The sequence below is a fragment of the Spermophilus citellus genome (genome assembly GCF_964194105.1).
Source record: "Spermophilus citellus genome assembly, chromosome: 3".
Classification (NCBI taxonomy): domain Eukaryota; kingdom Metazoa; phylum Chordata; class Mammalia; order Rodentia; family Sciuridae; genus Spermophilus; species Spermophilus citellus.
Window position 1 is genome coordinate 210,493,500 of NC_138184.1, and position 19,299 is coordinate 210,512,798.

A 19,299-nucleotide genomic window follows, 5' to 3' on the forward strand; every position below is an offset into this window, starting at 1 on the left:
CATTTTAATTTACGATCAGAATCTTTCTATACAAATGAATACACACACACACACACACACACACACACACACACATGATTCCAAAAAGTGGCACATGTATCAATAAATCTTGAATTGACAAAGCTCATTTCAAGTGATCTCTTTAAATCATATGCAGTCGCAATGATCATTTGGAAGAGAGGATGACAAGAGCCCTTGAAGTCGTGTTTGCTGGGGATGGCAACCTGCGTCTCAGGGGGAAGTGGGAGGAGAAGGTATGGGTGCTCAGCCATCAGATTGGAGCCTGGAGAGGGCTGAGACCATGCTAAGGACACCCCCCCACACTTGTTTGGGTCAGTGCTGAGTGGACACTTGAGATTCCCCCCAGAGATGTGTGGGGAAGGTAGGGGGGCCCATGGGCAGAGTCGTGAGAAAAAGGAGAGGGGAGAAGATTGGGCTGGGGGGGCAACATGTTAAAAGGATGGTCAAGTAAGGGCTTACTGGTGTTCAAGAGCATAAAATTATTCCAGGGGGACAGTACTCAGCTTTGTGGCTCTCCTTATCAGCGTAACAAGGGGAAAAGCATATAACACAGCAGAGGAGATTGGGACGAGACAAGAGGAAGGCACAGGAGAAGCAGACAGGTTGGCACAAGGCAAAACTGTCCTGAAGGGCCAGTTTTAGATCCCCAGGATGGGCAGACTAATGACGCAAGGGCCGTCTGTTCCTTTCTGTTCCTTTCTGCTCGTGCCTAACCACGTGTAAACTTGAGGCACTCGGGTTTGAGAAGCACCTCATGTGGCAGAGCAGACCGACCACACGTGGATCAACTATACGAACCCACAGGTTTCCAGTCAATGTGGAGATCTAACACGGGGCCTCCGTTTCTCTCCTGATCTTTTCACCCATCTACGGAGCTTTACGTGCCATGAATTTATTTTTAAAGTGGATTCATATTTCCAGAGGAGTTTTACAAAGAATTCCTGGGTGCATCTAGAAACTGGCAGAGCAGCGGCTGGAACCTCTGGTTTGCTATTGCTTTGAGACTCAAGGACTGAAAACACGCACACAGAGGAGAAGGACACCAGCTCCAAGCTGTCTGTCTCCACCAACTCTGCTTCTGGCTGATTTCCCTCCTAGACTCAGAGAGCCTAGGGAACACACGCAAATCGATTTTAAAACACATTCAAGGGGTAAAAAATTAGGATAATTAAATTAATCTGCATGACAATTGCCAGTAAAATTTGATTTTTTGTGTTTTATGCTGCTATTGACTCTGCAGGTGGACGCACATGCAGTTCTCAGCCAGAGAGGCTGGTCTGGCCTGGAGCGTGCATGCTTACAGCAAGAGCACCAGAGCTCTGCCTAACCAGATCCAGAGCTCCACCCTGTAAGCACGAGCCGTTCAGCCCAGCAAAAACATCCGGGAAAGACGCAATCACAAAACGAAAGAAGCAATCACACCTCAAGTGGAAGTTTATGATGTTTTGGTTCACAATGAACGTTAGTCTCTCCCGCTAACGTCAGGCAGTAATTCACTGCTGAGCAGCCGCCATAAAATATGATCACTTAGCGAGAGGAAGCAAGATGCAGTGAGGATTTCTGCAGAAATATTTAAGCAAAGGAATCTTGTCTTTCTGATAGCCCACTGACCTGATTACCCCAACTTGGGTCAAAGGCTTTCAGATTTGTGTGGTCACCCCAAGGCAAGTCAAGATGGTGTTTCCCTTATGATTTTTACCTGTGGCTAAAATTTTAACAGTCTGTGGATTATTTCTAAGTTCCTAGGTACCTCTTAATGAGTGTAACGTTTCCGTGCTGTATTTCTTAAGAGCACACACCTTTAACGCTCACTGTGGGAAAAGGCTGCCAATGCTGTCTATAACACACACACTCACATCAGAAAACATCAAAGACATCCAAATTGGCACTTTCCTCACCTCCTTTCCCCTTGCCTCATGTGATGTGTGCACTTGAGGAGTGAAATTACGGTCATCAAAGGCAAAGTTGCAAATGACTGGGACTCACACCTTTCAAACACAATGAAAAGTCAGTAATTTTGAGGGCAGCCTATGGATAGCTACAGTCTAGCCCCTGGGTCCCTAAAACCCAGAGCCAAACTTCCTTATTCTCAGTAAACCCCCAGCCTCCTTTCTGCCCACCCTGCCCACTTTGAGTCCCTTGTCATGCTGCAAAGAACTCTGAAAGGCCCTCGACGCACACAGGAGATTATTACAGGGCTCAGGGATGCCAACTCTGTAATTACGGCTACCGTATGATTTCCATTATTCTCACCCCCTGATCTCGGTCGCTCACAAAACTTGCTGCAAAATCCTCCCGCAGCCCCAAGTTTGCCATGGCTGGGCCTCTGCCCAAAGGGTGGCCATGGGCGTGATCAGCTCAGGGGGAAAGCAAGTCAGATATCACAAGGAAAGGGGCGTGGCACCCAGAGAGCTGGGGCGGTGGAAAATTTTATTGTTTAGGAAAAATAAATAAACGGGCCACTTTTGCTTTTTATTATTTCAAACAACAGGCACCGTGGCCCAGCCTTCCTTTCCCACTCCGACTGTCCCCTGGGCCAGCTGTGCTGAGCTGGCAGAAGCAGTTGCTGGGCTTGAGCAGAACTATTAAGAGGCTGCCAGTCTGAGCCCACGGAGCAAAAAGTGTGGCCCCGGGATGGCGCCTCTTCCCAGGGGAACAATGGCTCGGTCCCCCCACACGGCCCTTCTTCTCTTGGCTTTCAAATTTTATGCATCAGCGGCCCCACCAATGCTCTGGAAATTAAATATAATGTCCCAAGTGGCTGAAAGAGAACTATGTAAACCCACCAAAGGAAAAGATGGGAAACGCCAGCCCAGGGTGACTTGGCTCCTGCCACCTGTCCCTGCCACTCTCTGAGGGTTGTTTCTAAGTATTCACCCACACTCCTGGGCTGTCCTCCTCCCCACTCCTGGGATGTGCTGTGCATGAGCTCCCTGGGAAGGGACAGGGGACACTGCCAGCTGCCAGCTGCCTCAATCCACCCTTGGACCAACAGCATGCACTTGCAAGGTGACTCTCTCAGGTTTACAGTGCAACCATGACTTGAAAACATGTGTTTTTGGTTTTTTTACCCCTCAATGATTGCCTGTTATGTGCACTGAATTTTCTATGTTCATTTCACTGACACCATATTCCAGCCAGGTCAGACAATGACAATAAATAAACCCTCATCCAGGTTTCATTCTGTCTTGCCAGTGAGTTGCATGATCCTCTGGCTGTCAATAGGAAATTTGGCAGATAGGACTTTGAGGTCAATGGAGGATGTCACTTTTTCCATTGCACTGAGTGAGACTGGGCTCACTGCAGGGAAGGGCCAAGCACCCCCGTAGAGTGTTGCCTATGTATTTATTCTCAGTAGTGTTTATTCCCATGGGAGCAGGCAAGATGGTCAAGGGACGCTGAATGGGATGGTAAGAGAAACAGTCAGCTTTCCATCACTATAACAAAACACTGAGATAAATAACTTACGGATAAACCATTTATTTCTGACTCATGGTTTGGGAAGTGCCAGTTTAAGTTCTGTTGGCCCCATTGTTTGGGGCCTGCAGAGTGGCAGTACATGGTGACCAGTTTTGTGGTGGAGCAAAACTGCTTACACCATGATCCAGGGAGCAAAAGGAAAAGGGCAGGCACCAGGGTCCCACGACCCCCTTTAAGGAAGACTTGCCTCCAGAGACCTCAGGTCCTCCCATCGGCTCCCCTCCCTAAGGTTGCACCACATTCCAAAGTACCACCCCCGGGGACCAGGCCTTCAACACATTGTCCTTTGGGATTCAGCGTTCACTTTTTGCAGCCAACTGAAACCATCAAATAACAGCAAAAGCGGCCACCTGAACAACCAAGGGAAGTGTCCACCAGAGCCCTCCCCACTCAGCGGCTTTCGCGATCCTCCCCTCGGTGCCCGCGGAGGCTCATGAGACACAAATGCAGCAAGACTGGCGGCTGATTGCCCACCCACTGCCAGCCGGAAGCCGCAGGCTGAGGGACCAAGGCACTGGAGTTGCCGCGTGTCCCAGCAGCTGCAGGTGATGGGAGGAAGGACCAGGAAGGCGGCAACAGTCACACCCAGGAGCTGCGTGGGGACATCACCCCCACGCCTTCCAGCATCTTCTCCAGGCCTCCACGAAACTCAGTTCAATACGTGAGTGGACATCACAAGGAGCCATGAGCAAGACAAAGTTCAGTTGTACTTACTGTGTTCTCAGAAAAGGCAGGAACCCATGAAAGGGGATTTTTGAAGATGTGTAGACAAATGGGGAAATCGTTTTTTGGTTTTGACACAGATGACAGGACCCTAAAGTCTGGTCATTATGTCCTCCTGGGCAGTGCCACACAGGCAGGACATTGTTCGCCACCCTCACAGAGTGTGCCATGAACCTCCAGCAGTGGACACTGCCTTCTTTTCCAGATGTTTCCCACTCGATTCTCCACGTGCACATCCCCACTCACACACACGTCTTGCCTTCTACACTGTCACATTCCAGACCTACAAATGGTGCCACAAAGGTATCAAGTTCAACAGAAAGAAAGATTTCTGAGTCGTTGCATAGTTGGCTGGTAGATCAGAAATAACCTTCTAGAATATTGCACAGAACATTTCCCCTGGACCATCCAGAGCCAATGCCCAGAAATACAGCAAAGAGAAAAGTAGGGATCAAGGTTCAGTCTCCATCACACAATGCCTCTTTACTTAGCCCGAATCACACAACATCCAGAGATTCTAAGGCAAGTCCATCACCAAAGGGTCATAGGAAAGGACTGAAGTACAACTGTCGGTCAACAGAATATAAGATGGAGAGCATTTCATCTTAGAAAGACTTCTCACCCCATCAAGGAAGACATGCTGTGGAGCCAGCTTCAATCCAGTGAAATAGAAAACCCTGAGCGAGGAGCATCCCTGGGTGGACAGGCTCTCCCAACACTGCTGACAAGCCAAGATTATCCAACACCCCAAGAGCCAGCCAGCTTCTGCGGGTCAAGGAGGACAGTCCAGGTCCTTGGACCATATTTCCACCTCACCTTAGGCAATTCCTATTCTTGCCTGGCCTCCACATCTCCTTGTCCCACAAGTTGGCTTTTAGCCCCATTAGCAACTCTAACAGGTCTGCATGTTCCTCCATCTGTTCCCTAAATGGATTCCAGATGGATGCACCAGCCAGAAGGGCTGGAGCAAGAGGAACAGGCCTGCCCTGCCCCCTCCTCCCCCGTGCCCACTTCCCCAGCCACCCAGACCTAATAAAGCCCTTGCCGCAGGGCACTAGCCCAAGTTGAACAGAATACACTGTTTGGAATGACAGAGCAAGCGTGCACTCAGACCTTTCCTAGGGAAGAGTACACCACACACTCACAACAGCCTGGTTCTCACAACAACCAAGGACAAAGGCATAAAAAAAAAAAAAAAAGAAAGAAAGAAAGAAAGGCAATCATCCTGACCTCCAGCAGCCTACCTCCCTACGTCAGACCAGTCTTATAGCCCGTCAGGCGCACAGGAGTAAGAAACCGCGAGATAACATCATCCCAGGGGAGCAGCCTGTCTCCACAATCATCCACCAGCAGCACCTTATTCCTACCTTCTTCAGCTTGCCACTCTTGGTGCCCACGAAGGCTAGAGAGTGATTCTTGTAGACGTAGGCAATGACGGAAGTCATGCGGTCCCTGTCCTCCGTGAAGACCGGGATGCCACGCACCATCTCGGACACTCCCAGGGGAGCATTCATATCCAGGCCACAGAAGTTGTCATCGATGGTTAAGAGCTGAAAGTAAAAAAGAGACGAATCAAAAAGGACCCTCAGGGCCATTGTCTGAAGTCAGAGAACTCTAGAGCCAGAAGAATCCTGGATCTAGTACAAATCCTCCCTTTTTAGAGGGACAAGCTCAGCAGTAGAGGAATTTGGTGACCTGTCAGCAGTCACTTACGGAGGCAGCTGCAGGACCATGACAAAAGAGAATCCCTAGGGTCTCTTCTCACCAGACTCTGTGACCTCTCTGCCCCTCCTTGGACCCTTCCAGGCACCATCTTGGTGGCTTTGATTGCCTGTCATCACCAGCACATGGAGAAGCATTGGGCCAGTATCTGATGAGTACGGCGCAGAGAGCTGGGCTCAGGTGTAAGAGGGAAGCAATCTTCACATGTACACACCTGCTGTGGAACAGACGTGCCAGTGGAAATAAAGAACTAGACGCACGAATGCATAACTAACAGTCACAGCAGAGGCCTGTGCAGGTGATCAGCTGGGGAAAGGAGGAGCGGGATAGGGAAGTCCATGGAACTTCCCGTCTTAGGGAACCACGGTAGTCCCTCACCAGCCAATCCTAGGGCATCCCCATCTCTTAGGGCACAGCAAAGAGGGGCAACCATGACCTTGTCGTGCTTGCAACTTGGAATCCAAGTTCCCCAAGAAGCTCCACTTAGCAGGGTTCTTTGGAAACATCCTAATGCAATCTATGGCATTCATAATGGAAAGTCTTAAGAAGAAACATGTTTACCCAATCCTGGCCTATTATATGTTTCATACCAAATATACATATTTGGTACCAGGGATGCTTAAACACTGAGCCACATCCCCATCCCTTTTGATTTTGAGACAGGGTCTCAAATTGCTTAGGGTATTGCTAAATTGCTGAGGCTGGCTTTGAACTTGCAATCCTCCTGCCTCAGCCTCCTGGGCTGCTGGGATTACAGGTGTGTGCCACTTTGCCCGGCCCTTTTAAGCAATAACACCTGTCGGCCTTCCTTAAAGACACTCCTGAAATATCCTATGGGACACACCAACCCAACTCTTTGGCTCCAGGGAGCACAACCTCAGGGATCAGGAGCCAGCAGGGAGAGCTTCTTGGCCAGATCCCCACAGCATTTCTGCTCAGTCTCCCCTTTTTTCCCATGAGGCCTCCAGATCCCCAATATAACGAGGGGTACCCATGCAACACTGGTGCAGAGGCTGCACAGTGACTTGCAAGGAGCCTCCGGCACTCTCCACAAACAGCCTTGGTTTGGCTCAGGCCTCTCCCAGGCGCCAGGAACTTACTGGATTTTCCACCCTTTCTTGGAAGCACTGTGTGGCCTCAGAAGAGTTACTCGTCTTCCTGTGCTTTTATTTTCTGCTCTATAAAGACGAAGGAAACAATCCCTGCTTTTTGATGGGCCACCATAAAGCCTATTGCACTCATGCCTATAAATGTCTTTGGATCTTTCAGAAAAAGGAGTGAAATAAAATACAAGGTGTCACTTTTTTAAAGGCTTCAATCCGGCCAAAGCAAGAGAAATCTGGAGAACAGCAGGCAGGCTCTTGCCAGCGCAGCTGTGTGAAAGTGGCCAATTGAGCTCTCCAGGGCCTGGGGCTCCTCCGCTCTGTTCCACGGAGGGGGCTGGCAGCCATCGTCCACCTGGGAAAGGCCATGTGCTGAGCATTGAAAGCTCTCTCTGACCTCTCCCCTTTTTTCTCCCCTTCTTCCTCCCAGGCAGTCAGGATGGACAGGGGGAGAGTGTGGGCAGGCTCCGGCGGCCATGTGCAGAGCAGATGTCTGCTTCATGCCTTTGATTACTTCTGGTATCTCCTACATCATCTGGTCCACAGCCCAGACCAAACTCAACTCTCCGCTCTCCCTCTACAAAGAGCCACAGGAGTCAAATTTAGGAGGGAACTTTCCAGGTCTAGGTTGACCTTTATTGTTCTTCCCATGAAGATAAAATGAGGAAGCAGACAGGTAGTAGAAGTTAAAAGGGATGGAGAGAAGAAAGAAAGCAAAGACTCAGGAGAAGGGGAAGTGATGCCCATGCCTTGCTGGAGGTAACCATGGCAACCTGCCAGGCGTTCCCAGGGAAGCCTGGAGCTACGAGAATCCTCATGGTCCTTGAACGCTGCTGGTTCTGGCTCACAAGGAATCCACATCCCTAACTTTCCGGGGCTACACTGCTGCAGCAACCCTTGTACTTTGTCCATTAAACCCATTTTCCAAGGAGATGAGACTGAATGATTGACTTCTTTGCATAGGGGGAGACTGAGGTGTAGAGCAAGGTTAGTGTCCCCCATCACCTGGCCATACATATAACACTCATTAACCTGAAAGTGGGAGACTTCTGGCTTCTCAGTTCCTAGAATTACCTTTCTGTGTGGTCAGATTTGCCAAACTCAATTTTTCCCTTTGATTGGGCAAAAATCAACAGTAAACTATCAAAAAAAAAAAAAAGAGTATGCATTTCAGCAACTGCATCATCAAATCATGCTCACTCAGAGGCAGAAGGTCAGCAACCTGTGGGTCCCTTTCTCTGCAGCACCTCAGCAGCCAGGAGTCCAGGTGAGGAATTTTTTATCAAAGGGAAGTGAGGACAGCCAACCTCGCAGCCTGAGCCCAGAGCTCGCCCATCTTCCACTCATGCAGCTCCCTGTGAGCCCCTCAGAGACCCACACTGTTCTCCTCTAAACACATGTCAATTAAACATGGTATTCTAGCCTTGTTTACTACAGTATACTACCCAACATCAGGCTCACAATATCAGATGATCAAACCTTTTATCTTGACATAGTGAAGAATTACTGAAAGGGTAGGAAAGGGGGCAGAGGGTGGGATCAGGGGGTAGGAAAGGGTAGGATCAGGGGCGGAGGCTCAGTCTCCTCTCCTGTACCGCGGCAGTTACTCCAGGGTTATCATCAGGTTCGAACGAGGCAAAGGATGCGCTGGGACTTACAACATGGCGCCCCATGGCTCAGTTTCTCCTGGTGAATGGGGGCCCAGGTGATGGAGTTTTGACCAAGGCCTTTGACCAAGATGGCTCAGGTCAGCATGGATGCAGCGGTCCCCCAGCTGTGGTGGGGAGGAGGCCTGTTTCCTGGGGCATTAGGGGAGGGACATTGCACATGGAAGTGGCGGGGAAGAAAATTATGAGACAGGTTTGCACGGCAGCTCAGCTGCTTCTCATCTGGACAACTTGGTCCTATTGTTCTCTGAGCTTCACTCTCCTTGACTTTAAAGTGGAAGACGGGACCATTGTGAGGCTTGGAGGGGGCAACGGCGAAGGGCCCAGTGGACTGGAAGCTCTTCAGCACCTGTGTCTTTCCACCCCTTCGATGCAAGAGATTTCACATTGTTTTTGAATGGAAATCCAGCCTAGAACAGGTGAAGGCTGGTGTGGATTCCTGAGCACCCTGGGCAACAGGGGAGGGTGGCGGCTGCTGACTGAGACTCCCCCTGGGCCCCACTAACAGCCAGATTAGAGCCACAGCCAGAGGAACTAGGTCCAGACTCAGCTGTGATCCCCCTTCAGTCACCCCATTGTGGCCACCATGATGATGCTTATTTATTAAAGAGCAACTTCATTCTAACAAGGGAAGCACATAAGCACCCAGGCCATGAGAATCATGTGCTACCCACTAGAGCAGCTCCATCAACATACTTAGAAGCCTTAGAACTACAACTCTGCCCCATCCGAAGGACACTGCATCTTCTTCCCACTGCCCCCAAAGCCTTCATGGAATGTGTGGGGTGTCAATTAAGATGGGCGGCCATGCACTCCAGGGACTAGGAACTCAAGCACAGGGAGCATGTTTTATATTTTTGTACCTTTAGCTTAGTGCCTGGTTCATAGTAGGTTAAGATACATATGTTAAATGGATGGATGAGTGGGTGGGGGTAGATGGATGGATAGGGGGTGGGTGAGTAGATGGATGAATGGAAGGATGGTTGAGTAGGTGTGGGGATGGGGGGTGGTTAGATGGATGTATGTATGTATGGATGGATGGATGGATCCATGGAGGGGCAGGTGGATGGATGGATGGATGGATGGATGGATGGATGGATGGATGGATGGATAAATAAAAGTCTGGCTTTCACAGTGGCTAACAGTATGCAACCAGGTTTGAATTCCATCTCTGCTACTTAATGCTGTGTGATCTTTGGAAAGTCATTTAACCTCTCTCTAGTTTGCCACCTGTTAATGGGGTTTATAATAATACAGTGGTGACGATTAAATAATTCAATACCTAGGGAACAGTGCCACCAGTTAGGAAGAGCTATGGGAAGTGTTAGCCTTTATTATGGTTTGCCGCCTTTGACAACTCAGCTAGCCTTTGTGAGTCTCAGTATCTCTGAGGAAATCCAGTGTCTACCTCAGAGGCATTATCAAGATTAAGGGGCTAGTGTGGTCAAGTGAAATAGCAAAGGGGGTTCTTCCTAAATATCTGTCAGCATAGGGTAGATATTGGACCAACCAAGCCAGATGGAGGAGTAGAGAATTGAGATCTCAGATTCAGAAGATGGAGCACTATGCATTAGAACTCTGTGGGGCCCCATCCTAGACCCACTCACTCCATCAGAAAGCTAGAGGAAGGCACCTGTGTCTTTCCACTCCTTCAGGTGAGGTGCTGAGGTTCCAGACACCTGGCCTTCATCTCCTGATGGTCCTTTCCTAGCAAAGGGCTCTACCGAGCAGGACCCCCAACTGGATCTGGGGGCCAAGAGGCCCCACGGAGGCCTCCCCATGTCCTGCTGAGCAGCAGCAGCCCTGGTGAGGTGGTGTGGGGAGCCGGAGCTGACACTCCGAATTACAATCTAATAGCTTACCACGCTTCCCTCGCACACAGCGGCAAAGGTTACCGTGCAATTACGTGTCGCTACATACAAATGACAGAGCAGTTACGGTTACTTTACCAATTACAGGGAAATTGCTCCCACTCTGCAGAGAGACTGGCACTCTGAAAAGCTCTATCATCTCCACAGAAAGGGGATTTTCAATGCTGCCAGTATCCTTCCTCAGGCAGTGTCCCCAGGATCCGGGACAGAGCTGCAAAGCAGCACCCAAGGATCTCAGAAGTGTCTCATGGTCTCTGTGGGGCTCCCTGAGAAGGGCTACAGGTGGGGGCAGACCCTGGAGCCCCTCTGTAGTGACCCCCAAGTCCAAGTCCCACTGACAGACGCTAACGGCTATGCCAACCCATCCTGAGGACCAGAGGGGATGGGGAGGAGTTGGTGCCTGATCCTAAAATCACCCCTGACCCCTGCTAGCATGGCCTCTGCTCTGGCACCTCCCCTGCCACATGGAGCCATTTTAGCCCTGGCCTGTAGTTGTCCCACCTTTGCAGAAACCCCCCATTGAGTCCTTATTATGGAGAGGTCAGAACTAGGCCAGAGCTCTCAGTGGTCCAGATGCAGTGCTAACGAGGGAGAGGTCAGCAGGTCCATCCCCCTGTGGGTCAATTAGCTGAGCTCTGGGACAGTCTCTTCCATAGCCACAGGCTGCCCATCTTACCCCAGGAATCCACTGTTAACAAATATCCCAAGTTGATCCAAAAAAGCAGGCCAGGTGAGCCAGTAGGATGGATGGATGGATGGACGGATGGATGGATGTGGGATGCTGCCGACTGCTTGGACCGCAGATGCACCTGTCTGGCTGCCCTTAACCCCAGGATGAGAAATTCTAAGTCAGCCTTGACCTCACCTTGTTCTATGGGCAGCACCTATGGTCCAGCAAAGAGAAAGGTCCTTACACCTGGGAGCAAACCAGCCCCCCTCTCCTTCCCAAATGGGACAGTGTTGTACAATCTCACTCATGGTGTCCTGAACACCCCTAAATCCCCTCCAAACTGGGACACTACCCTTCCCATCCATTAAACAGGAAATGAAGGCATCTGAGACTTACCCAAGCTCACCCACCATGGGGTCATCTGGGGACTTTTCCTATCAAATCCCCTACTGAGGCACTAAATAAGACAATGCTATTTATAGTTTTTTACTTATTAATTTGTTTTGGAGCATTTAAAAGAACCAAGCACTAGGGGAGGCTCCAGGGATATATAGATGCAAAAGTCTCAGTTTCTGCCTTAAGAATTGCCCTTTCCTAGTGATAGAGGTAGATCTAGACTGGACAAAGCTGTCCGTGCCTGCTTCAGTTACGTGCCTGGGGGAGCAGAGGGCGGGGCTGCCTGGGCTTGGGCTCAACTCCAAGTTCTCTTGTGTTAGGACACAGTGTCAGACCCCCATTTCAGACAGCATGCTATTCCCAACAAGAAAATAACTGAAGGTCACAACATCTGACAACCCCATTATACAGGAGAGAAAAATCAAGGCCTGGAGCATGAAGTGGCTCCTACAATTACCTATCAAGTTACAGAAAAAAATACAGCTGCAAATTCCCAGTCCAGAAGGAGAAAAGTGATCTTGTGCTGGGGCTTCCTTCCAGGTTGATCAAGGGGACTTGAAAAGAACAGGAGACAGGTGGGGATGAGCTCTCCTCTTTGTTCTCCCCAGAGCCTGGGCCCAGCCTACTCTCCCCTCTCAAGGAGGCCCTAGCCCTTCACCAGAACTGGGTTTCTTCCTTGTCCAAATGGGTCCATTTGTCTCAAGAAAGTGAGAGTTCAAATTTCCAAAAGAAACACAAGTTAGGAGAGAAAGAGGAGCGAAGCCCACAGCTTCCTACTAATAGGGCCAGGAAAAGGTTTTTGAATTCTTCATGCCTCGCAGCCCTAAACTTCTTGCCATTAATTACATTTTGCACACGCACAAACACACACACACACACACACACACACACACACACGCATACACACACCCCAGGAGCTGACCACAGCAGGCCTCTTCTGGAAACAGGAATCAGTGAATTACGCATGTGGGATTTCTTTTTAAAGGAGATATTGATCAGAAAAGCTGTAATAGCTCATGTCTAAATACAGACTCCAGTTGTAAAGCTCTGCAGTACAGGGAGATAATGATCACCCACTTATTGGGAACCATATCTCAAATATGGCCACTGACCCCTAGGGTGTTCATAAATCTACCAGAGTCTGAAGCACAGACTACATTGGCTCCATGCACCTTCCATTCTACCTGTTCACAGGTGGAGGTAAGGTGGAGGTAAGCAGAGAGGGTCCTTCGGGAGTTAGGAACATCTCTGGGAGACTCTAGCAGGTTTAGGTTTGGCCTCATCAGGAAGCCTATTACTTTCTAAGATGCTCCCACATCAGGCTGATCCAGTCATTCTTTCTTTTTTTTAAAATCTTTTTTCTTTTTTGGTACTGGGGATTGAACCCAGGAGCACCTAACCACCGAGCCACACCAACAGCCATCTTTTGTATTTTACTTAGAGACAGGTTCTCATTGAGTTGCTTAGGGCCTCTGTAAATTGCTGAGGCTGGCTTTGAACTCACGATCCTCCCGCCTCAGCCTTCTGAGCTACTGGGATTACAGGCGTGCATCACCATGCCCTGCTGGGAGAGATCATTTCTAACAAAGAAAGAAATCAGAAAAGCCTGACTCTCCAGCCTTCTCTTGGCTTCACCCTTCTGCATAAACTTCCCTCTTTCCGTGATGATTCCTGACCCTCTCTGGAAGGGCTGCTCAAGATCCAAGCCAGGGAAGTGCTGCTCCAGGTGAAGCTTGTCACCAGCACCCTGGCTGTGAGCACGGATGATGGAGAGGGAAAGTGGGATTTGGCCTCACCCACTTAGTTGCTAATGTATCGTTTCAAAATGATTCTTTATTGTGTCTTTTTCAATTAGATTGTTTTTTTTTTAAAAAAAAAAAAAAGAATGTGTACAGAGAAAGGGAGGGAGATCCATCAAGCCACCGCCACAGTAACCTAGTTAGACAAATATGTTATTCAAGGGACTCAGTGAAAAGTGTCTCTGGTTGGAAAAACAACCCAACAAAATTGCAGCTGAGTTTTCCAAGAAACACAGCCCTACTTCCCGGCATCTCACAAAGGAGAGGAGGGGGCCAAAAACCATGATATAAGGTCATCACGTTTTAGGAGCTCTGTAGGGGTGCAGGGTGGCTTTTCATGCAGATATTCATTGAATTAGAGAATGCACTTAATTACCTATGCGATAAGAAAAGCTCTGGACAAAGGTAACACTTTCTTTCACATTCATTTTGAAATCTGTGCTTGGAGACCAACTGTGGTCCCATGTCACCGATATCTAAGAGGACTTTCATGCATCATGATAACAAGTGAGCCTTCTCGTAGGGAACTCAGGCCACTAATTTGAGCCATATTCCCAGGAGAGGGGCATTAATCCAGACACCCTTTCTTCAGACCAGGCTGTAACCAATAGAGCTCTGGCTATGCATCCCTCCCAGGGCTGCAGAGCAGAGCCAACAAAGCGTAGCTCAGTCAGGATCCAGGGGGTTGGACCCCTGACCTTATCCTCATTAGCTGAGCTACTGAGAGCACTGACAAGCAGCCAGGGCCACAGCACAATGGCCTGGGGAAGGTCCGGACTGGCCAGCGCAGTGGGCCAGCCTGGCCAGAGTACTACAGCTCTGCAGGTGGCAGTCAGGCCCAAACTGGACCCTTGGGAAATTCCCGGGGATCTTCCCCACCTTGTAAGCAGTACTAACCCCAACCCACTGGGATGCTGCCCCCTGCCTTTCCATCCCCAGAAGCCCCCTGTCATGAGCAGATAAATCCCACACCACCAGCCCATCAATCCCCAGGCCCCTCTCTCCCTCCCAGCCGCCACTAGAACTGTAATCGAAGCAAGGAACACCACGATGATTAAGTTTGTGTGTTTTCTGGCAGGTTCAGGGAAGCAGTGGCCCCGCTCGCCAGGCTGAATTATAGGGTAGGTCATTCTCTTATTAGTGGGAATAAATTTTATTAGCCCACTCTTGTTGCTGTGTCTCTTCCTCAGGCCCATGTGAGAGTCTGGGTAATGTTGCCAGCATGCAGGGCAAAGCAGCCGTGCCAATCCCATTACATTCTGCAACTCCGACAGAGACGCAGTGACCATGCAGGAATAATGCTGGCTTTCTCCTCCCAGGGGTCCCAGTTCATATGCGGGGACAGCATCAGGGAACAAACCCACTAGGAATAAAAACCAGAGGCCGAAGGGCAGAAAGCTCTCTCCGTTCTTTCTTTTCCTCCTTTCTACTAACTTTCTTAATAAAAAGAAATAAGTACAAGCCAAGGCAGTGGTGCACACCTGTAATCCCAGTGGCTAGGGAGGCTGAGGCAGGAGGATTGTGAGTTCAAAGCCAGCCTCAGCAACTTAGTGAGGTCCTAAGCAACTCAGTGAGACCCTGTCTCTCTAAAAAAAAAAAAGAAGAAGAAGAAGAAAGAAAGAAAGAAAAGGCAGGGGGAGGCTGGGGGCTGGGGATATGGCTCAGTGGTTAAGTGCCCCTGGGTTCAATCCCTGGTACCAAACAAATTTTAAAAATTTAAAAAAAAAGAAAAGAAAAGAAGTGCAGAGTGTCAGTGTGTGGAGTTTCCTTCCACCTTGCAAAAACTAAGGGACACCTGGGGATGACAGTGGGAGGGTGTGGCTGGAAAAGGATCCTCTCCTTCAAATACATCCACTTCGCCTTTGGAACACAGTCTTGTGGAAGGAAAACATATGCCAGGTGACAGGAGATACATCTCCCGGCCTGGGATGTTGAACCTAACATCTGGGTTAGGCATAGTCCAAAGCTCTCAAAAGGCTGACATTGATGGAGAGAAAAAAAAAAAAAGAAAGAAATCTAACAACTAAACCACAGTGACATCATTACACCCCTTTCTCACTCATTGGGTGTGTTATAACTGAAGGTGGACATACAGGATCGTGCTGTGAAAATGTTGTGAACTACAGATCCCACATGCTCTGTGTCTATCATTAGTTATTAATTCTGTGTATTTATCATTTGCACTTCATTAAAGGCATAGTATTTTATCAGCTCCTTCTCGAAGACAAAATTTGTGCAACAGAGCAAAAGGGAAACTGCTTACCAACCCTGTTACATCTCACAGGCTGATGCTGGCTGGGACCCAAAGATGCAGATTCCCCAGTGGGTATCCCGGCCAAGATGCCTCCTTGTGTGGGTGATGGGAATTGAAGGAAAGGCCCAGAAATGCACATCTGTCCTGGTAAGCAGGGCTAGTCTCTGTGCGGATGGAGAAGAGGTTCAGCTTCCCATCTGGGCTGGGCTATAGCATACTGTACAAGGTGGGCGTGTGTGAGCGCGCACGCACACGTGAGAGAGGAATCTCACTGTATCTGCTGCCGAATGTAGTGTGTGGGCGTGGGAGAGAACAAGCCACAGAACGAAGGAGATGGAGAGGAACCGGGAGACGAAAACGCACAGGGAATGTGAGTTCAATGGAGACAGGGAGAGAGAAGCAGAGGGTAGCACGTAGACATCAAGTGTGGGGAGACACCTAAGAAAGAAAGCATCATCACGTAGAGAGTGGAACTCTGTGCACATGGTATGTGTACAGGTATGCATGCCTCTATGCCAGGCACACAAAGTGATGTCTCAGCATCGCGAAGCCCTGTGTCCTAATCCCCAGCTTGGTAAACCCTATGCTGAGGTCCCTTTAGCAGCACCCTGTGTTAAAACTCAGCACATGTGCCCACTGGGTCCTACACTACCCTGTTGACCCACTGGCTCCAGGGGAGGCATCCTGGGAGAACACATCCAGCCTAGGAGGCCAACTTCAAAGCCTTTCCTCCTGCCAGGCCCAGCACGCCACCCAGGGCTCAGCCACCATGCTACACCCCAGGTACCATGCATGCTTGACTGGGGTGGGTCTCTCAAAAAGGTGTTAGCTGGGTGACTTTACCTGAACACCTGGGACAGGAGCCATGGTGAGGTGAGAGTGGAAAGACTTGATTCTATCAAGATGGGGGTTGCCGTACACCAGGCCACCAAATGCCAAACCAGAAGGCTGCAGGGTTGAAAGGCGAAGGGCTTGGGCTGGTATAAAAAATGTGCATGTGTCCACCTACAAGGCCACGAGTGTCAGTGCGGCATGTTGTGCATGGTTCTGGGCTGTAGTGTGTGAAAACAGTATCAGAGATGAGAAAGGAGGGATGGGGTGGGAAAAGGAGGAGTCTTGGACTGAGGGAGGGCAGGAGCCCAGCAGGAAGAGCCAGCGTTGCCTAGCGCCATAAACAACAGGAAACAAGCCCATCTAGTCAGTGCTGTGCTTCCTGCTGATGGGGTAAAGAAAACACCCCAAGCAGACGGGCAGCAGCCAGCCCCAGGCCTGGGACGGCTGCCTGGCCATTCCGGATGCTCACTTTCGTGGAGTTTCAGGATCTCAGGCGCCAGACAAACCTGACTGTCCAGGCTGGGATGCAAGGCCAGCCTCAGTCCAAGGGGGTGACCCTGAGTCCTCCCCAGGACTGCATGCCAGGGGAAACCAGTGAGTCAAACAGCACGTGGAAGTGGGGGTCCCCTCACACCTGTGATACACACCACGGGTCAAGAGGTGAGGCTTCAAGTGAAATATAAAAGTGCTCAGTCCCTTGCACTTTGTGATCCTCTTGCGACCAGCAGGGATGGTAGGTAAATCTCAAAGTCAGAGGAAACTTGGTCCAGCTGTGGTTCCCAGTGAGCAGCTTTTAGAAGCATGGAGAGCTTTTCTGGCTGCAGTGGAACTAGAGAATTCCATGGGCGCCTCGCATTCAGGGCCTGGATCACAAATGCCCTGCAATGCCCAGACCGTCCCTGCACTAGGAACTGCCCACTCAGACAATGGCCAGTAGCACACAATGGAGATAAACCTTGGTAGAAGCCTCAGCTGAGATCTGAATGCCCAGCAGGTTCTAGTCTATTAACTACATGACACTCAGGGAAGTACTTGACTTTTCTGTCCCTCTGTTCCCCCAGCTAGAGAGCTGTCTGCCCTTTCTGTCGTCCTAAAGCACTGCTGAGAGAGGAAAAGGATCTGATAAAATCCTCATAAACCAGCAGAGAGCCTGAGCGTTATCATCAGACAGCACGCTCTGCTCCCCCAACCTCCATCTGACAGGTGGGAGGTGGTGGTTCTGTCACAGGGACCCAAATTTTCTAGTGAAAGGTCCCTCTGAGGTCCAGCCTTAAAGGAATAGTGAAGAAGCTGATTGTGGCTCACCTTCACCCCACCCCCACCCCATCCAGCCCTGTCAGTCCTCAGGCTGACCCTCCTGATTCCTATGGCCACTTCTCAATTCGTCCCAAACTTGGGAAGATTTAAGTGGAGGGAGAGATGGACACTCCCATGAGCACAGCTTTTGTTCTTGCCACATAGGCCATATGACCATACTCTGGACTCCTGGGGACTGATGTCATTCCACGATCTTGGCGTCCACCAGCAGGGCATCCATTGCCAAGCACTTCCCCAGGGCCAACACATTCCACCATTCAGCAGCCCATTTGGAGGCAGAGGCTAGTGTTCTGGGAACTTACCCAGGAGTCTGGAGAAAGGGAGAGGAGGTAGAGTCAGCCACTCAAAAATACCTGGACACCAAGCCTGCACTGGGCCTGTTCACAGGACAGAAACCACAGGCTTGGGCTCCTCAGCCCTCCTGCCCTGTCTCTGCAGACAGAGGGTCTCAGGGATATTGCATGGCAGCCTACAAAAGAGGCCAGAGTAGGGACCTCCTGGTGCTGAGCTAGAGAAAGAGAGAAATCAAGTCCTTGTCATTAACTCACCGGGATACCCATTAGTTAACTATTAGTTTCCTGAGCCCCAGGATGAACTAGAACACCTGACAGGTCCTTCTAGGACTCTTCTTATGGCCAGATCCTCATGAGATCTAAGGAGCAATTTTCAGACACTTGCACATTTGTTCTTGGATACCCCTCTCCATTCTGGCTGAAGAAACCCAGCACACAGGAGAAGGAATGGCTAGAAGCCAAATTTCCCATTCCCCCAAAACACCAGAATATACCTTGTGACCTCCCCACCACACCCAGCATCTGCTCAGGGAGTTGCATTTCCAATGTGTATTTGCATCTGCAGCAAAACATCCCCAGGAGGAGGCCATTGCTGGCCCCGAGCTCACCTCTGATGTGGGCACATCAAGCCTTCTCTGGTTTTCCTGCCATAGAATAACCATGGGGCCCTATGGGCCCACACCCAGGGGACTCCAGCCTCATAACCCAGCCGTTTCCCCACCTGGGGTTCCATGGAAGCCCCATGGCATAGCAAGCTGAGTCACAGGGGTTCTCTTCCCCTCTCTATCCATCCCCAACTAAACACAGCTGGAAGGAATGCTGGGACCTCACGAGATAGGCAGGCAGCCGGGGGGTCACAATGCTTCCATCTCTGAGTTCTGGAAGCCTGAGTTTAGGGGAGCGAATGGAAGAGTCCACAAAAGCTTGCTGGGTACCCTGGGACATGCACTGGGACTTAGAGAATTAGGACAACAGGGAATGCAATAAAAATGAATCGCTGGTCAGATCCCCTTTTAAGCTAAGTTGTAACAGCCATAAAACCCACAAGGGATCCCCACCCTACGAAACACAACCCTAAACATCCACTTTCTGGGCCTTACCCTTCCTCAGCCATTTTCTAACAGCGGAAATACCACAGAACAGAGGCCA

At 50.0% G+C, this 19,299-nt stretch overlaps 1 protein-coding gene across 1 annotated transcript in view; it reads right to left on the reverse strand.

Annotated features, from left to right (window-relative positions):
- The window catches only part of PLXNA4 (plexin A4), a 425,973-nt gene that overhangs the window by 333,209 nt on the left and 73,465 nt on the right, over nt 1–19,299 (reverse strand). Inside the window, exon 3 of the mRNA XM_081284948.1 lies at nt 5,592–5,774. Coding sequence (XP_081141074.1) covers nt 5,592–5,774 — 183 coding nt within the window. The remainder of the gene's footprint in view (nt 1–5,591; nt 5,775–19,299) is intronic.